The sequence below is a fragment of the Mesitornis unicolor genome, unplaced genomic scaffold, assembly GCF_000695765.1.
Source record: "Mesitornis unicolor isolate BGI_N332 unplaced genomic scaffold, ASM69576v1 scaffold8660, whole genome shotgun sequence".
Classification (NCBI taxonomy): domain Eukaryota; kingdom Metazoa; phylum Chordata; class Aves; order Mesitornithiformes; family Mesitornithidae; genus Mesitornis; species Mesitornis unicolor.
The window spans coordinates 26324-44975 of NW_010160231.1; the positions used below are offsets into that span (position 1 = coordinate 26324).

The 18652-nt window shown below is 38.2% G+C and overlaps 1 protein-coding gene across 1 annotated transcript in view; it reads left to right on the forward strand.

The window, feature by feature from the left end:
* Window positions 1–4046: 4046 nt before the first annotated feature.
* The window catches only part of STX18 (syntaxin 18), a gene marked incomplete at its 5' end in the record, with an annotated part of 31424 nt that continues 16818 nt past the window's right edge, over window positions 4047–18652 (forward strand). The window contains 4 exons of the mRNA XM_010189411.1: window positions 4047–4114; window positions 16781–16896; window positions 17980–18057; window positions 18161–18227. Of these exons, the coding sequence (XP_010187713.1) occupies window positions 4047–4114; window positions 16781–16896; window positions 17980–18057; window positions 18161–18227 (329 nt within the window). The remainder of the gene's footprint in view (window positions 4115–16780; window positions 16897–17979; window positions 18058–18160; window positions 18228–18652) is intronic.

Here is an 18652-nt window from a genome sequence, read left to right on the forward strand (position 1 = left end):
TAGAGAAGATACAGAAAATTAGGCCAGAGGCAGTAAAAAGCAGCGGGGGAGAGAACGAGCCTGGCCAAGAAAACTGTTGCAGAAGGGAGGGCTTTGTAGAGATAAAGTCAGGTTTGGCAAAATTCACAGTGAGTTAACTAATGGTATTAAACCCCCCCAAAGTTAAAATATTCTTTAGCTATGTAAATTAAAAGAGAATTGGCAAAAAAGTGGATTTGTCATGCAGCTGAAATGTGGATTAAGAATAGTTTGGACATGGTCTCCAGGCTAAATTAATAAGTAAAAAGCCATGGACCAGCAGGGTAGAAGCAAGGTAAATACTGCAAACCAGAGCTTGGAATTGGACGTTTCTGCAAAATCTCAGAGTTCTTAATGCAGTCAAATCATGGCTATCAGATAATCTCTGGGTTGAGTTTAGGCACAGTGGATTTGAGAAATCCCAAGTTCTGAAGGCAGCTATTTTTAATGAAAATACATTGACTTGAAGGTGGTACCCTTTGATCAGAGGGCAGCAAATTTAATGCATATAATTAAGTGGATATAATTAAGGGAAACTGATAACGGCATCAGCAGGGCCTGACTCAGAAGTGGTCCAGGCTTCAGAAATTATTTTAAGGGGAAAAAGATGAACAGAAAGCAAGATACAATGCAGTATAATTTGCTATCATACTAAAAATAGGAAGTGCCCAACCAACTTGATGCTTTAAGAAAACCTGCTTTTCCTTCGTTAAGACCTGGTGTCTGATGGTAAAGTGTCTGATAAAAGTGCTAATAGGAAGTCTAGAGGAGATTAGCAGAGAAGATACTAACTGAATAAGGTGAACATGCAGAAGGAATGTTTCTGTATTGAGCTGAAGAGAGGTCAGTAGTGAAATTACTCTTGGGTTGATTTTAAAACTCATCTTGTTTAGTTCTGTTCTTATTATGGGCAATGTAAAAAGTGAGACCGATTGGTGAAATTTACTGATGAGGGAATGCTGAGGGGAAGAAGAGGGAGGAGCATGATATGTTACAGCAAGTGCTGAACGACTCTAGAGGCTGGAGTTGTGGGGAGAATAAAGAAATTCAGCAGTAGGATATGCATTTAGAGACCTAAACAAAGAATAAGCTTGAAACTAGTACATGAAAATGGTGGAAGAAAAGCCATTTCCAGTTGAGTCACAAAGTAGCTAACGCCAGTGAATGTTCTGGTCATCTGCACTGGAAAAGGATGGATACAAACTGGAGCAGATGCAAAGGGAAGTTCAAGGTTAGGCAACTTCAGAACTGTCTTGTGAGAGGAAACTAAAAGCTTGGGGTTGTTTCTCTGGGGCTCCAGAATTTAGAAGGAGATAGGGTTATTGACAGTAGACTCAAACACATCCAGGGGACCAGGGCTTTTAAGGAAGGATATGTTTTGAAGCAAGAACAGGTGTACAGAAATGAATAATCTGTAAACCTTGGAATTTGGCAGCTCTTAGTTGTAATAGGAGCAGTAGGATTTTAGTAAAGCCATTTAGCTGGAATAGGGACATGCTTTATTACTTTCAGACTGGAGCTTGCTGACTTTGTAAAGAGCATATGGTGTGTCTCTGATAACCTCAGAATCACTGCAGCTGATGATCCTGGAGATCTCTTCAAGTCTTACATTTCTATACTTGGGGATATTCTGTGTCTGCAGAAGATTAAGCACTGTATTAATTTTTTTTAAAATAAAATTTAAATTCCCTTTCATATTAGTGAGACCTTCTTTTTCAGAAAAACTGTTTAATTTTGCTGATACTGTAATAAATTGAATTCAAAGCTATGCCAGTAGTACACGGTAAGAAAAGGTAAAAGAGAAATAGTAGCGGTGCGGGATGGCAGAACGTGCTGTTAGAATTTGAGGGAAAGTAGAACAAGAAGTCTCACTTCTGATGCAAATCTTGGGAACTGAGAGCTCGATGTGAGTATGGGCATAATGGTGTCATTCTAAATTCATGAAAATAGCTTTACAAATGAAGGAGAGGCAAAGTGGGGTCAGTGCAATTCAAACACACGATGACAATTTTAGCCTAAATAGAATGCTCTTTGTGGCTAGATGAATTAATTACTGTAAGACAGTGTTCTTGCTTGTCATTCCGATTCTTTCTGCTTGTTAATCACTCCTAAATTGTAGCTATTGCAATAATTTAAAGATTTATGATGACTTATAAAATTTTGTTAATCTCTTTTCTGGTTTAGTGTTTGTTCACATATTAATGTAAATGCTTTGAAACGTGTTTCTTATTTCACATTTCTACTCTTTGTCCTCTGTAGTACTTTCTTTCTGCCTGTTAAGTGTCATTGTTCTACTGAAACACTGTATGACTGTTTTAAATGTTTTGCTTTCATAGTCAAGCTTAATTTACCTATTCAGCAAATTTCATGACATACCAAGTCTGAGTGCAGAAAGGGATTAGTATACAGAAAATAAGTTCCGGTGGTGATGAGAAGGAACATCTGTAGAATGGTTGAGCTTATTCTTTGCGCCTCACTGATTTTGTACTGATTTCGGTATTTCCCTTCTTACTGCTTGTGATGGTGCTGACACACTTAGGAAACTTGGGATCTGTTGGAGGTACAGAGCAAACAGAACTCAGTGTGCTATGAATGGAGTGATATTTCCAGTGCTGTTAACCACATGAAAACTGGGAAAATTCTTACCCAATACAATGAGTTGTGGCAAAAGTAAAACAGAGCAAACAATAATAAGGAATGTATGTGTATTTGTTTGTACAAAGAAACACTTATTTTTAGTTGTACAAATCACTGTGGTCTTACTAAGTATGTTTTTTCCTCTTTTTTCAAAGAGCTGCTGATCTTTAAAAAAAATAATTGGGGAATTAATCTTCTATTTATCAACTATTCTGTGTTCTTTCTCTTTTTTTTTTGCTACTTATTTAATTAGAGGGGACATTTGCATGAAAATAGGATTTTAAGACTTGAACAGCTTCTGGTGCTTTTTCCCAGATACACGAGTAAACCCCTTTTATTGTATTTATAAACTAAACCAACTATTGTTTTGTAAAATTATTTGCATTATTTTTTACACTGAATTATTAATGAATATTGGATAATAGGCTTTAGAAAGGTTTCACCTACCTCCCTCTTGAAATTATATAGCACTAATGTATATAATTCTCCTCCTTCTCCTTCAGGAATGGCCCAGGAAGTTGTATTGGTTGTCACCTCCTTTCTCTGGCCAATTAAACCAGATTTCTGTAGTTCCTCCATTCTCTAAAATAAGCAGCATCTTCTGCTACACCAAATCTTTTAAATCAGACTAAAGTTTGCCAAAGATCTTTCAGATATTTTTAAAATAGATGTTTTCATCTTTTTGAAGGGTCTTTGTTAAGACTCTTAATAAGGAAAATCAAATGGATTTACATCAAAATGTATTTACAGTGAAGTGGAAATCCAGAAATAGAAATTCGATAGGGTTGTATCCTCTGGCAAAACTTACTGATGATTATCAGATTATAGAGATACTGCACCTCTATGTACTGCAGATACTGTATTTCAGTTCGAGCACAAACTGGTCACTGTATTATTGCAAAAACAAAGAGAGGCAGCACGTTGCTCTACAAGTTCTAATAACGGAACCTGAATATCGTACTTAATAAAATGTTTAAAACTTTCTTGCGTTATCTTCTAAAATGAGTTTATTTTCTAAAACATACATTAGATTCTTGATTGCCAGTTTAGATGGTGTTTCATGTTATTATTTTAATGTTTAATATTTTAAATGTTTAATGTTGTAGTTACATTCTAGTGCCTTAGTAGTGTTCAGTTTAAGACTTTTGGATAGAGGATGTATTTTTACTACTTTCCTGAGTTCTTCTTTCATACAACAGATCTTTTTTAGATTTTTTTCAGTATTGAGTGCTTGCAAAATGTGAAAATTCCAGTATAAAAGAGTAAATTTCATGATTCTCTTTAATTGCAGAATAAATAATTTTGCTAATTCATGTTTGAAGTGTGGAATACTGAACTTTAAACATAGAAGTAATCTGAATGAAGTTTAATTATGATTTCCGTTTGTTTAGATTTCTCATATTGGAAAGCTGAAGGATTTTCTTCTGCAACACAGAAAGGATTACATTAATGCTTACAGGTAGGTGCTTTGTGTTTAAATAGTTTTATTTATTTATTTTAAGATTTGGGAAAGTGAACTGCTTAAAAATCTATAGACATAACGGCTAAAAAAAGAACACAGATTGCTCATTAATTGACTTACTGTAGGCTACTTAAGGTGAAGAATAGTGCTGTCATGAGAAGAAAATGGTCCTAAATAAAATGAGACTCAGAATGTCAAGGTTTCTGGCTCTTAGGAGTGAGTTCTGAAGTCCAAGTCCAGCACCTTCTACGGACCTGCAGAGCAGACTGAAGCGGTTCCAGAGATGGCAGGACAGACCAGATTCTGTGATCCAGGTCATCCCTTTCCCTCTGTGACACTAAACCTGGATTTTGTCACTAAATTATATACAGCTTCAGCAAGTCCTGGAGGAGAGTCATGCAAACTCTTCAGACACCAGAATGTGAATTCCAGGTGAAAGACGCCATTGAGAACGTGGTGTCAGGGGACAGCAGCTCAGGGTTTGCTTTTCTGTGACAAAAACTTTAGGCTTCAGTTCTTGTAGCTGTTATTTTGTGGAGAAAGTTTTGATTCTGTTCAGCCATTATGAAAGACTCAAAACTGCTCCATCTGCTCACTTGTTAATAGCTTTAGTAGTAGGATTTTTAGATTAAAAAACGAGCTTACAGGTTGATGTTGGTGAAAAAGAAAAAATATCTTGTGGTCTGTGGATTTAACATTCTTAATGAATTATTAAGTCAGGTTATCCTGAGATTTAAATGTTACTGCAACTAGTATTTTGGTGAACTGAGTACAAATATCATTGGTGAAATGGGAAACTTGCTTTTTAATGAAACTCTTATTACGTGCAGACTTGGTAGTCATATTATAGGCTGCATAATATTTCATTCCAGAAACAGACAATGCTTCGTAGGTATCACCACTTAACTAACTTGGCTGTTGTAAATAGAAGTTCCCGTTGAACTAATCACCAGTTTATTTCATGCTGTAGAGATGGGTGTGTGACACACTTATGACTGCTGTGTATATGTATTTGAAAAAAGTAGGTATTCCCTGTGTGTCTTTATAATGCGGACTCCACAACATCTAACTAATTATTTTTCTTCCTTCTCAGTCTATGGCTGTGTGTAAGATAAAAAATGAACAATGCAACATAACATACAGCGAATGCTGTCTTTGGGGGAAAGATATCTGTCTGTGTCAAAATGCTCACCGCAGTTCCCGTGCATTTGTCAGACTGTCATTTAAACTGGGGTGATCTGCCACCCTGGTTATGTGCAGGGAAAGAGGTGTTCTCCAGGTTCTGTGACTCCACTTTATTTTGAGATTTGTGGTTCAAAACCAAAACTTTTAAAATTCAAACCAGCTATAAAATTGGAAGAATGTACAGTGTGTGCAATACAAAAAAACTGGGATTCTCTTTTTATAAAGAAGCCAATGAATTTCTACTGAGTGACACTTCCAGATTGTAGGGTGCAACCGCTTTAAAGGGAATGTCAGCAAGCTGTTCTTGAGGTGACAGAAGTGGGTCATTGTGGCAGTGCCCTTCTCGGGAGGGGGGAATAGGACTTAAAACAACTAAATGCTTTGTTTTCTTCATGGTCAGCTGAGACGTGCACCATGCAGTTGGTTGGGGATTTTTGTGGGAGAGTGTATCTAAATGAAACGCTTTACTTTTGCACCCCTGTCTGCAGTCATTCTGCCACAACCCTGACTAAAGCTAAGCTGTTGCTGCAATTATGGTAGAGAAAAATGCAGATTACAGGCATCTTATGTTGAAGACACTGACTCCCAAGTCAATTTAATACCGTTCTCCAAAAGGCTTCACAGGTACCAAATAAGAGCATTATCGAGACAGATATCTGTAACACAGAAGAGAGTAGGAACAGATGAGCTGTCTGCTATTCCCTAGGCTCTGTCCATACCAGAGGAAGAGTCTTTCTGAGAAACAACTTCTAGGCCTGAAAGGGTGTGTCACAGTGATAGCAATACATAGTTAATGTATCTTGAGAAGCAATAGCTGTACAGTCAACGGGGTCAAAATGCATCCCTGAGTACATGGTCAGGAGATTTCTGACACAGTTTTTTGTCTCCTTGAGATTTTAAAAGCAGCACTTTGTTGTTTCAGAAATGCGACAACACAAAGAAGATTTTGACATGTTTCATACATGTAAGACCATGAGAGCTATTCATAGTGGTGGTGAAAATGGAGCTTGGGGGTGTAGGTGTCACTTCTGTGTGCAAGGTGTGTGAGGAACTGCTTCTGCAAGCAGCAAGCAAAGCCGTGTACAGCTTATGTGTTATAACTAGCTCATTGGTTTTCAGTTCCTGTTGGAATAGGTCATGGACAACACTAGGTGGAGCTACCAATTTAGTACTGAAATAACTGGTTTTACTGTGTGAAAACTTCATGTGAAGGTGTAAGCCGAGTAACGGCAAATAACTGCAGTGAGAGCAAACAGTCAGTAGCAGTTAAATTTTGGGTACTGTTTGTATTAGCAGTATTGTGCATAAAATTGAAGTAATAAGAGGAGTAAAAATTTGTCCAAGCTATTTTAGTTTCTAAAGGTTTTTAATGTACTTTTTGTAAACTCATTTTAATCAGTTACCATGATCATTCTTGGTGATTTTTTCACCAATATTAATTGAGAGGAAAAAAGTGTCATTTCCTTTATTATACCATAAAAGAATCTTCCAGATCTCACCTGTGATTGCAGTTGATTTTGTCCTTAATGGTCAAATTTAAAATGTATATAGTACTGTCAAATTTCATATTATGCTGTTCTGTTTTTGTAGATGCAAAGGGGATTATAGCATCCATACTCTCAGTGTTGCAGTCTTAGCAAGTGCCTCACTTATTCACAGAATCACAGAATATTAGGAGTTGGAAGGGACCTCGAAAGATCATCCAGTCCAACCCCCCTGCCAGAGCAGGATCACCCAGAGTAGGTCACACAGGAACGCGTCCAGCTGGGTCTTGAATGTCTCCGGAGAAGGAGACTCCACAACCTCTCTGGGCAGCCTGGTCCAGTGCTCTGTCACCCTCACAGTGAAAAAGTTTTTTCTTATGTTCACATGGAACCTCCTATGCTCCAGCTTGCACCCATTGCCCCTCGTCCTATAATTGACTGTCACAGAGAAGAGCCTGGCTCCATTCTCCTGACACTCACCTTTTACATGTTTATAAACATTACTAAGGTCAATTATGAGGCAGTTTTAATAACTTCTCAATACTTGAGCTATGGGGAAAATTTTTAAACAATTAAATTCCAGCACATCCTTTTAGTATAAATCTTAGGAGGTTTGATTTTGTTAACAAAATTTGACTGTTCTGTATTTGCCAATCCTGTTATTTGTTTTTCAGCTGTCGCATGATGTGTTGGTGAAATTCAGCTTTTGAGTTGCCAAGTTGAATTATTGCATGCCTTGTAAAACTTCTTCATAATGTGCTACATCCAGGTTCTTTGACCTTACTTTTGCAGACTATGAATTCTTTAGAAATTGTGTTTTTATTTTTGGCATACATAAAATATCCTGCTACAGAGGGGATGTCTTTAATTCATTTTTAGAGGAAAATTTTTAGCAAGGAGAAAGACAACTGGAAGAAGGGTTAATTGAAACTAAGGCCCTGACCCATTTTATCAAACTTTAAATATTCAACTGAAATACCTAAATTGAATCAAAAAACCCTCAAGCATTAGTAATTGCTTATTCACCTTCCTTCTTCCTGATTTGATTGTTAGCTATAAGTTACATAAATAGCAAAACATAGGAAACTAGTGGTGCACTGATCTAAGCTTATTGACCTTCATCCTCTAATGTTTCTCAGGATTAATTTGCTTCCTTTTACACCTTGGTTTCTGTGATAAGGAACCTTTTTCTGTTTTGTCTTCTTGCCTGTTTTATTCCATCTACCGTGATATCCTTCTCTGGAGAGAACTTGAGAGAGCTTTGGCAGTACCAGAGATGTGGTATCACCTTCCACTGACAGTTGGAGTTACAATGGAAAGGGACTTGAAGCTGGCATATTAGAAGACTCCTGATTTACGCTTCTAGAAACTCCTTCAAACTTCTCTCCAAATGCATGGTTATTTCTTGTCATTTGGCTTAAAAATTGGGGGTTGTATTCCTCTTAAAACCTGTGACAGTAATGGTGAAAACTTGGACTTTATCTACAATGCTTTTTTGAAGGAAAAATAATAAGTTATCATAGAATCAATCATAGAATCACAGAATGGTTCAGGTTGGAAGAGACCTTAAAGCTCATCCAGTCCAACCCTCCTGCCATGGGCAGGGACATCTCCCACCAGACCAGGTTGCCCAAAGCCCTGACCAGCCTGGCCTTGAACACTTCCAGGGAAGGGGCATCCACAACCTCCCTGGGCAACCTGTGCCAGTGCCTCACCACTCTTACAGTAAAGAATTACTTCCTAATACCTCATCTAAATCTACCTTCCAGTTTAAAACCAATTCCCCTGGTTCTATTGCTACCTGCCCTTATAAAAAGTTCTTCCCCAGCTTTTCTATAGGACCCCTTCAGGAACTGGAAGGCTGCAATAAGGTCCCCACAGAGCCTTCTCTTCTCGAGGCTGAACAGCCCCAACTCTCTCAGTCAGTCCTCACAGGGGAGGTGTTCCAGTCTTCTGATGAGCTTCCTGGCCCTCCTCTGGACCCACTCCAACAACTTGATGTCCTTCTTGTGTTGCGGGCCCCAGAACTGGTTGCAGTACTGCGGGTGAGGTCTCATGAGAGCAGAGTAGAGGGGCAGAATCACCTGCTGGCCACACTTGGTTTGATGCAGCCCAGGTTATGGTTAGACTTCTGGGCTGCAAGCGCATGCTGCCGGCTCATGTTGAGTTTTACATTGACTGACACCCCCAAGCCCTTCTCCTCAGGACTGCTCTTGAGCCATTCTCCACCCAGCCTGTATTTGTGCTTGGGATTGCCCCTACCCAGGTGCAGGACACTGCACTTGGCCTTGTTGAACTTCATGAGGTTCACCTGGACCCACTTCTCCAGCTTGTCCAGGTCCCTTTGGATGGCATCCCTTCCCTTGGGCACATTCACCTCCCCACCCAGCTTGGTGTCGTCAGCGAACTTGCTGAAGGTGCACTCAATCCTGCTGTCAGTATCATTAATGAAGATATTAAACAGCATTAGTCTCAGTACAGACCCTTGAGGGACACTACTTGTCACCGTCTTCCATCTGGACATTGACCCACTGAAAAATAATGACAAGACTGAATGAGTAGCAAAGACTCTGAGTGACTCACGTTGTTATTGGTTACACCCACTAAGGAAAGGATCAGTAAATTTATATGTACCATTCTTTTATTTAATATTAGAGCCCTGTCTTATGCAGATAAAATGTTGCATTTGACTAATGTGTATCTTTAGTGAGCTAGTGATGAACAGTACCTTAAGAAAAAATGAAAATGCCCCTTACTGACTCTATAAAGTCTGAATATTTGACTCCTACTCTTCTCTCGTAAGTGATTGGCTGGTGAGACTTTAAGGACTGTAGTGGAATAATTTCTCATTTCTGTTGCCACAATGGGAAAATGAATAGTACCTTTCCTTTTTTCATTTCTGGAAGGGTAAGGGTAGGTGGCTGCTTCTGTTGTCTCCCTTTGATCATAAACTGTTTCCAGCAGAACAACTTGATCACCCTTCCTGGAAAGGAGAAGGCAGAGACTCTTGGTTCCTGAAAATGTTAACGAGATGTGGGTGCTTTTTTATCACAGAATCACAGAACGTTAGGGATTGGAAGGGACCTCAAAAGATCATCTAGTCCAATCCCCCTGCTGGAGCAGTAACACCTAGAGGAGGTTACACAGGAATGCGTCCAGGTGGGTTTTGAATGTCTCCAGAGAAGGAGACTCCACAACCTCTCTGAGCAGCCTGTTCCAGTGCTTGGTTACCCTCACTGAGAAGAAGTTTCTTCTTTTTATCTTTGCTTATTTAAGCGAGTGCTTACCATTCCTTTCAGATGAGGATTGTTACTTACCTCCCCATTTTTAGTGTATGACTGCAATACATTCTATGTATTTTTCCTCTCAGTACTTTTGCTATAATGCCTTCCTACTTTGATTTCTGCACTGCTGTGTGAGAGCCTATCTTCAGTCTTTGGTAAACTGCCTGATGTTTCATCTCTGAACAACTTCTGCCTTTGCTTTTAACCATCAGCTCCTTCATGTTTTTGATCATCGAACCACCAAGACAGTTTGTACATTTGTGTTAAATAGAGTTTGCGGAGTTAGCTGTAGTGCCCTAGCACCTGGGAATTTGAAATGGTCCTCTTGGGATTCCTCCACAGCTTCCAGTTTCTCTGAAGGATCTTTGGAGGTTTAGACAGTTCAAAGAGCAGCAGTGATTCCTACTGTTTTAATCAGAAATTGGAAAGGAATTGAGAAAATTCTGGATTTTTACCACAGAACACCTCATATTTGAAAGGAAAATCTTTGAGTGAAGAGCTTCCCATCTGGGATTATTAGACAACTAACATACTGTCTTTTGCAGCTGCGGAGATACTTAGGTGGTTCATCAGTGTAGTGTAGATTGCTTCTGAGTAGAAATGATGCTTTTTCCATGGGGAAGGCTGGGTAGGTGGCTTCTGTTGTGTCTTCATTACACGCTTCCATACAGTTTAGTGTTTGAACATTTCATATGCTGTTTATTGCAAATAATATACTTGGAAAAAAATCTTAATAATTTATCTTTCTGTCTTAAAAAAATAATGTTGGTGCCCAGCAATTATGACTTGCCCTAGCATTTATCTCCCTAGTAAAGCTGGGGAAAAACCCAACCAACCAAAAAACCCTGAAGCAATAGATCAGTTACATGATTGCCACGTAATAGAAAATCGTTGAATGCTTGCCCTATGTTTTACAGAGAGTGTTCCCTTGGCTTAACCAATAAAAGAAAAGAAGTAGCCATTGAAGGACTCTAAAAATAGTGTATTACTGGCTCCTGTACAATGCCAGACTGCTTTCTTGTCTTGAATTAATCATGTTTTCAGAAGAAGCAAGGCTTTGTTGTATTAAGATAGTAAAACACATTGATGATCTGTAAAGACTTTCGTCGTGGAGGAGTATATGGTATTGTCCTGTTCTCCAGGGAATTATTTTCAAATTATTTCTCTTCTTTTTTGATCATACTCTGTTAATATATCACATTTGAGAAATAGTAGTTCTTCATAGCAGCATTCTGGAGTTTCTCAGCTATATTTTACAGAACTGAAAATACAAATTCAGGAATGCACTGCCTGCTCTAGTAGCTAAAGCTTCCCTGCAGAGTTTATGAAAATGTTTTAAATATGTTGTTGTGGAATGTTTTGTTGTTTGCGTATACAGGTTTTTACCTTGAATTTATGTTGGACAGTATTTGGATGGGAAAAGGCAGTAAATTAAAAAGCACAAAACATAATAAATAATGTTTAAATTTAGTAGTTAAATAAGAAATAATTTAAAACTTACTAAATGCCAAAAGGGAAGAAATTTTAAAATGTGTACTGTATTTACAACTAAGATTATACATATAGCTACCTACATACCTACACATACACCTACACGCTTATGTGTTTGGGGGAGCATATATATATAGAGATATATATATATCTCTATATATATATCTATGTATTTGTAAGGCAATATGTGCAGGTGGTACATGGGGCATATTTCTGCTAAACCAGTACACGTTAGGATTTTAGAATTGATTTATTTCAGCTTCTTGCTTCTCTCTCTTGTAATATGTTTTTGGAGGAAAATCAAGTTTTTCTGCTTGATTTGGTGTCTTTATTGAATCAGTAAGCAGAAAATATTTTATGCACCAGCAGAAAGAGTTACTGATTCCAAAAGCTGATGTAATGCTTCCGTCAGCTCTGGTTCCTTGTGCTTTGCCAGCAAAACAGGATCGTAGTAATGATAGGCTGGAAGGAGCATGGCCGGCACATTCAGAAAGAGAATGACCAGGCCATTCTACCGCTGTGTTGCTTGGCTTGCTTTGAAGTATTTATTTCAGTGGAAATTCCTCTGCTTTTTCCTGTTTCCTTTTCCATGCTACTAGAATTTTATTGTTTTGCACTATTTTTTTTTGGTTTCTCCTCAGTTTCTTCTAGAATCAACAATTACAGCATATTTGGTTTTTCATACGTGTTCTCTTCAAGCTTCGATTGTACTTGTTCCTCTCCTTTGGACGCTGTCCCAGTAGGTGTTGCAGTGAGGTGCTGAAATGAAGCAAAACTCCAGCTGAGGCCTTGCACAGCGCTAGGGATGGCAGTGAGATTACCTTTCATTTGTGATGGATTGTACGGCATTTATGCGTCCCATTGTAGTGATGACTTTTTATGCAACAACATGTTGTTACTTTTGGTTTATGATCCAGTGTGATCCCAGATGAGTTTCTGAAGAGCTGTTCCCCAATCGGTTCTTCCCCATCCTCTGTGGGTTCAAATAGTTTTTCTGCTGCAGCAAAGGGCCTCTGACCATTCCTGATGCAAATTCTTCATGTCATTTCTCCAAGTTGGCAGTATTGTTTAGAACTGCAGTCTTGTTCTCTTGATACAGTTTTAATTCGCTTAGTTTTATGCCTCTGCAGATTTAATAAGTGTATACTCCATTCTGCTGTCTGAGTTGTTAATGAAAGTATTAAATAGTGTTCAATTCAAGACAAACCCCTGTGGAACACAGTGCAGTGTATTTTTATGCTTTGGTGTGTAAGTACTCCAAGTACAGCTTTTCAGACAGTTTCACATCCATATGGTGCTTGTTTCTTCTAACTCATTTATTTGCTGGTAGCTTATGGGAATGCCATGTGAGATGGTAACAGAAGTCACATTAAAAAGAATATATATATAGCAATGATTGCATTCCATCCATCCATGAGACCTGTTACTGCATCCCAGAAGTAAACTATACTGCATATGACTTACTCCTGGTACATCGTGGCTATTGGTTATCTTTCTGTTCTTGCCTAAGCGCTTAATAATTGTTTGATTATTTGTTCCTGTATTTTCCTAGGCTGTGCTCTGTAGGTCCTCCATATTTCCCCTCTCCCCCTCCTTAACCCTGTTTTTTGAAGATGCTACACTTCATCTTTTCATCAACCTAGCACTCAAGTTATTCTCCTCGAGTTCTTGGCAGTGAAGATACATCCTTTCATTAGATGCATTTCCTGTTTCAGGTGTTTCTCTTAGTAGTACTTGCAGACTAATCTGTTGTTATCGCTGACATCCCTTACCAGTTGTCTCATCCCGCACTTGGCCTTTTCTGACTGTGTCCCTGTATGCTGTGTTCCGTTAGACTTGGCGGTAGCAATCAGACCTAATTTGCACTTTCTGTAGTCTGCTTTTTTTTGTAGCTCATGAAGTAGCTACATTGATCTCTTACTGCATTGCCTATTCTTGCTTTCATCAAGAGCAGAATTGCAAATTATCATGTCATTTCTGTATGAAAACTACTAGTTCAGCTGAATTCTTTTCTGGTACTTTTTAAGTTTCTCTTTTCTATCCAATTTAACCTACTAATTTTTCCAAACTATTGAAGTCTGCCTACTTGATGGCTACTGTCTTTAGCTGATTCTTCACCCACCTTCTTGAAAATCACAAATAATTCAGGTTGCCTCCCAGCTCAAGTTTCTCATGAAGCTTTCTCCTATCAATTAGGATAAAAATCTAGAAGAATTTATTTTCCCTCTTTCCCCCTTCTTTAACTGCATTACCCTGCATGCATTAGCCAGTATGCGTCTTGGCTAATTCTTCTGATTGCTTCTGAAAAACCTGCTTCGTTTGAGCTTTTTTGATCTAGTGACGTATCAGCCCAATGCTGCGGTACTGCCACTTCTGAACAAGTGTTTGTATCTCTGACATACAGGACGTGGCTGCATTTTTTTGTTGTTGCTGTTGTTCCACTACAGTTTTGCTTGATTTGTTTGTGTGTGTGTGTGTGTGTGTGTGTTTGGTTTTCTTTGACCCATTCTTTTTAAACCAATGGTTGTATTTCTGGGTTGTAAGGCTAGGGGATGGTGATTAGGTGGATTTTCAGTAAAATCTCAATGTGCAGATTTCCTGGGGAGTGCAATGGGAACTTCAGTACCCTGTTAGTGGATGCCATGTGTGTTTTGACATAGTGGGATGTGATTGTATGACTCCATTCCTGCCTTCCCAAGGAGGTTGGGTTTCAGATGTCCTTCCCTCTGAGTGGCTTGACCAGCTCTTGTTCAAAAGCACTGGCTCCAGACACTATGTAAGCTGTAAGCAGTTATAAAAGGAAAAGTACTCTGTTTCATTTTTTTACTGGATTAAGCTACATTTTGTTACCTTTGAAGCTGTGAAACTCCTATTTAAGAATTTGATCTACCTTATTTTAGTATTAGCAGCTATGAAAAGTAAATGAACTTTTTTCCCCAATGTTAAAGCTGTTATAATTATCCTCAGTATATCACTAGTTATACTGTTAGAAAAAAATAAAGCATGCCTGAGGCATGTTTTTTCATATGTATTTCTAAGTCTGATTTAAAAGAAAACTCTGATTTGCATTTTGTAATCTTTATTTTACCCTGTAATGTTAGAAAGTGCATGGATAGCATAGAACTCTGCAAATACCCCAAAGCTGGGCAGTGTACAAGAACCTGGACATATAAAGGTAAGAGCTTTATACTCTGTTCAGTAGCAGACCAGCCAGAACTTATTATTGTAACCTGAAATAGAAGAGTGGAGGCTTCTTTGCTTCATCAGGGGGCCAGCATGAAGCCGTTACTCCATCCTTGTTTTCCATCTGAATCTGTGTGCCCTAACACACTCAAGTAACTCTCTAGATGTGGATCATTGAATGAAATCATGCATCATCCCCTACCAGGTCATCTTAATGGTCCCTTTCTGTCTGGGCCTATGCAGAGATGGATGTCAGAATAGATTTTCTGTCTTTACATATGCTAAGAACTCGTAATAAAAAGCCCCATGGGAGTTATGGGGAGATAACTGTTACAGAATCACAGAATCACAGAACGTTAGGGATTGGAAGGGACCTCAAAAGATCATCCAGTCCAGTCCCCCTGCCGGAGCAGGAACACCTAGATGAGGTTACACAGGAAGGCGTCCAGGCGGGTTTTGAATGTCTCCAGAGAAGGAGACTGTTCTAGTATGTTTAACAACATGAGTTATCTTATATTGCATATATAACTATCAGTATGGCATCTTAACTAGGCTGGGCAAAGACTTTCCCTCAGATATTTTTAAAATCAGACTGTTTCAAACCTTTCATCATTCAGAAGCTGCAGTCTCAGAGAGTACAAATTAGAGTTACAGTTTAGAAGACCACTGATTACAGTTGCCATAGGGATTTTGCCACAGATTTATGAAATCCATCTGTCCTGACCAAAGGAGAGCAACTCTGCTGGGAAAGTATAAATGGAAACACTATATATGGCTGCTTTTCTGTAAATTATAAAAAATAACTTTATAATGTTCAGAGTAATTTTAACAAGAAGGAAAAAAAAGCCCTGATAGTTGGATGTCAAATACATGGCAGTGTTGGAAACAAACAAGTAGAATACAGAATATTACTTCTAATCAGTTTGCCTGTTTGCTGGCTAATCTGTGCGTGTGTAGTAGCTGGTCAGTAAGCAGAAACTAATTTTTAAGCCAGATGAACCATGTGCCGCTTTTTTAATGTGCAATCAGTCACATGGGATGGGAATGAAGACATTTTGGTATAGTGCTTGGGGACATTACAGTAAACTTAAAACTTTGTGGAGGAGACCTGGGACACCAATGCTGACAGTACCTTGAAGATGCAGGAAGGAGGTGGTGGTTTTGCGTGTGATGAGGGATGATGAGATTGGGTGACATGCACTGGTTGCAGGCATTCCTGTGGCATAGATTGCAGCAGACACAGGGAAGATTTGGCATTACTGCAGTGAAGTATGTAAGAGATCACTAGGGGTATTGAGCTAGCTTTGGAAATTGAATATCCCTTCTTTTTACCCGTTTTACTGCATTAATATAGCTGCATTATACATACCTTGAACAAGTGGACAAATTTTCACATATAAATAAAAATCTAAATTAAAATGAGGGTGTGAGTTAAGGTTTTCTTTCCTGTTTTTAAAGTCAAATATATCTGCATTGTCAGGAAACCTTAGATGAACATAGGACCGTAGAATGTTTTGGGTTAGAAGGGACCATCTAGTCCAACCCCCCTGCAGTGAGCCAGAATATCTTTAGATAGATCAGATTGCTCGTAGGCCCATCCAGCCTGGCCTTGAATGTTTCCAGGGATGGGGCTTCTACCACCTCTTTGGACAACCTGTTCCAGTGTTTCACCACCATCACAACATTTGAGCTATTCCTTTATCCTACTTGTTTTGTGTTTTCAGAACTGAAATATGCCTCCTTGGAATAAGTACTGAGGGTAATTATATATTTTCTAGTTGTATTTTCTCCTTACCTGCTCAGTATTTGATTATGTACAAGATGATAGGATGCACTACTTTTTCTTTTACTAGTCAAAAATGGTTTTTAAAACCTCTAAGCTTTATAGAAGTGGCATTTTTATCAGTGATGGTTATTGCACTTTTTACTTATTTATAAGCTTCTGTGGAGATGGTGAGTGGCGAGAAGGTCTGAAGTGTGTACTTGTAGATTTTAAGTTGGGGTTTTCTTAAGTGACGATTTGTCTTGCTTCACAGCCATATCACGTCTGAGTACGTGCGGATGACAGACACGGAGCGTGATCAGATAGACCAAGATGCTCAAATATTTATGAGGACGTGTGCCGATGCCATTCATCAGCTGAGGACAGAAGGTAAACTGAGTAACTCTTAAATGCTTTTTCATAGTTATTGATAAAGTGGTGAATATGAAATGCTTCTGGAAAGAGACTGGTGGAGTCTCATTGCCTTTTCGTTTGCATCTATGTAATCCCACTGGCTGATTAGTACTGTACTTAATTTTCTTTAATGTTAGTGGAAGGAGAAGCCAGAGCATAGAATTTTATTTAATTCTGCAAATACACTAATTAGCAATTGTAAAAAAGATAATCTTGGGTATTTACTGCTTAAACAGTATTTCAGTACTGTGGCATAGAGGCATAAACCAAAGGTTACAAAATTCAGTGGTTGTCTCTTTCTAGCTTGTCCACATGTAAGATATTACAAGTATAATCCTTCCAAATTTGAGTTAATTAAATAAATTTAACAGAGTCCTGCAGGTTTTTTTGACAGCTTGAGTATGGGTTCATCCCTTTACAACACCGTCTTAAGAAAGTTGCAGGGAGAGCTCTTGGTTTGCCATTTTCAAGGTGACTTGCTCTATGTTTGTGTTTTATCAACATACCAAAGATTTTCATCACCTTTGAAATGTCATCTGAACACAGTTGTAGCATTATTCAGAATCATTGAAAGTCAGTCATGCATGGGAACTACATAGTATCAAAATAAGAACTATTAATATATGTGAATTAAAAGGATGCTTGACACAATAAATCTCCAAAATTTCCACATTATCTATACACTTGGAGAATTTAAAATGTTAAAAGTTCAATATTGTAAGCAAGTCAAATCTGTAGATCTGTTTTGCTATGCTTAGCTTGGTGACATATATTCTTATTTAGAAATTTCATTTACATAATATGACTTGGTGGCATAGAAAACAAATCTGTAGCGTAAATACTGTAAGACACCAGTTTTTTTCAGCTTTTGCTGTAATGATTTTCTGGTTTGCAGAACCTATATTTAATTATAGCTATGTTTAAAATAAATGCTAATATATAATATGTAAAATGTTAATAGCCTCTTGAATGTAACTTGCATATCAACTGAAAGTGCAAACTTTTGTGTAATACAGTAAAAAGTTAAAGATGTTGTTATATCTTTCTTTTGTATTTCAGCACACAAGGGTGTCCAGTCTGCTCAGGTAAAGGAGCACAGAACAGCTGTCTTGGACTTCATTGAAGATTACTTAAAAAGTACGTAGTATTTATTGAATGGTTAAAAATGAATGATTGCATTTTTCAAGAAAGAAATCATGCTTGTCTAACCCAAAGTTTTGTTTATTGCTATCTTGAACAGGAGTGTGTAAGCTGTATTCTGAACAGAGAGCCATCCGAGTTAAGCGAGTGATAGACAAGAAGAGACTGTGAGTAGTGTCCAAAAATAGTTTAACTGTGACTTTCATTTGTAGGACATCCACAAAAGTTGTATTCATATTTAGATTCTAAGGAAATGGTTTTAATGAAAATCTGTAGTTGGAGGAGCAACTTCTGCTGTTGGCAGGTGCATTCCAGGGCTCTTCTGCACTTGTGGTATGCGGAGTTAAGTCTGTAAATGGCAGAGTGCCAGTATAGAGTTGTAATTTTCATTTATGTAAATTATTAAAGCACTGAATCAGTAAATTGTGGGTTATTAAACCTATAGGACGACTACAAATGCAGCAAAATATTTTTGTGTCTCCCCTTAAGTAATATTCTCCATAAAATTTAGAATGCAATCCTGCACAGTGGTAATAAGTCTTAAAGACGCTATTTAGGATGCTGTCTGTACAGGGTCTGTTCAGGTTCAGCA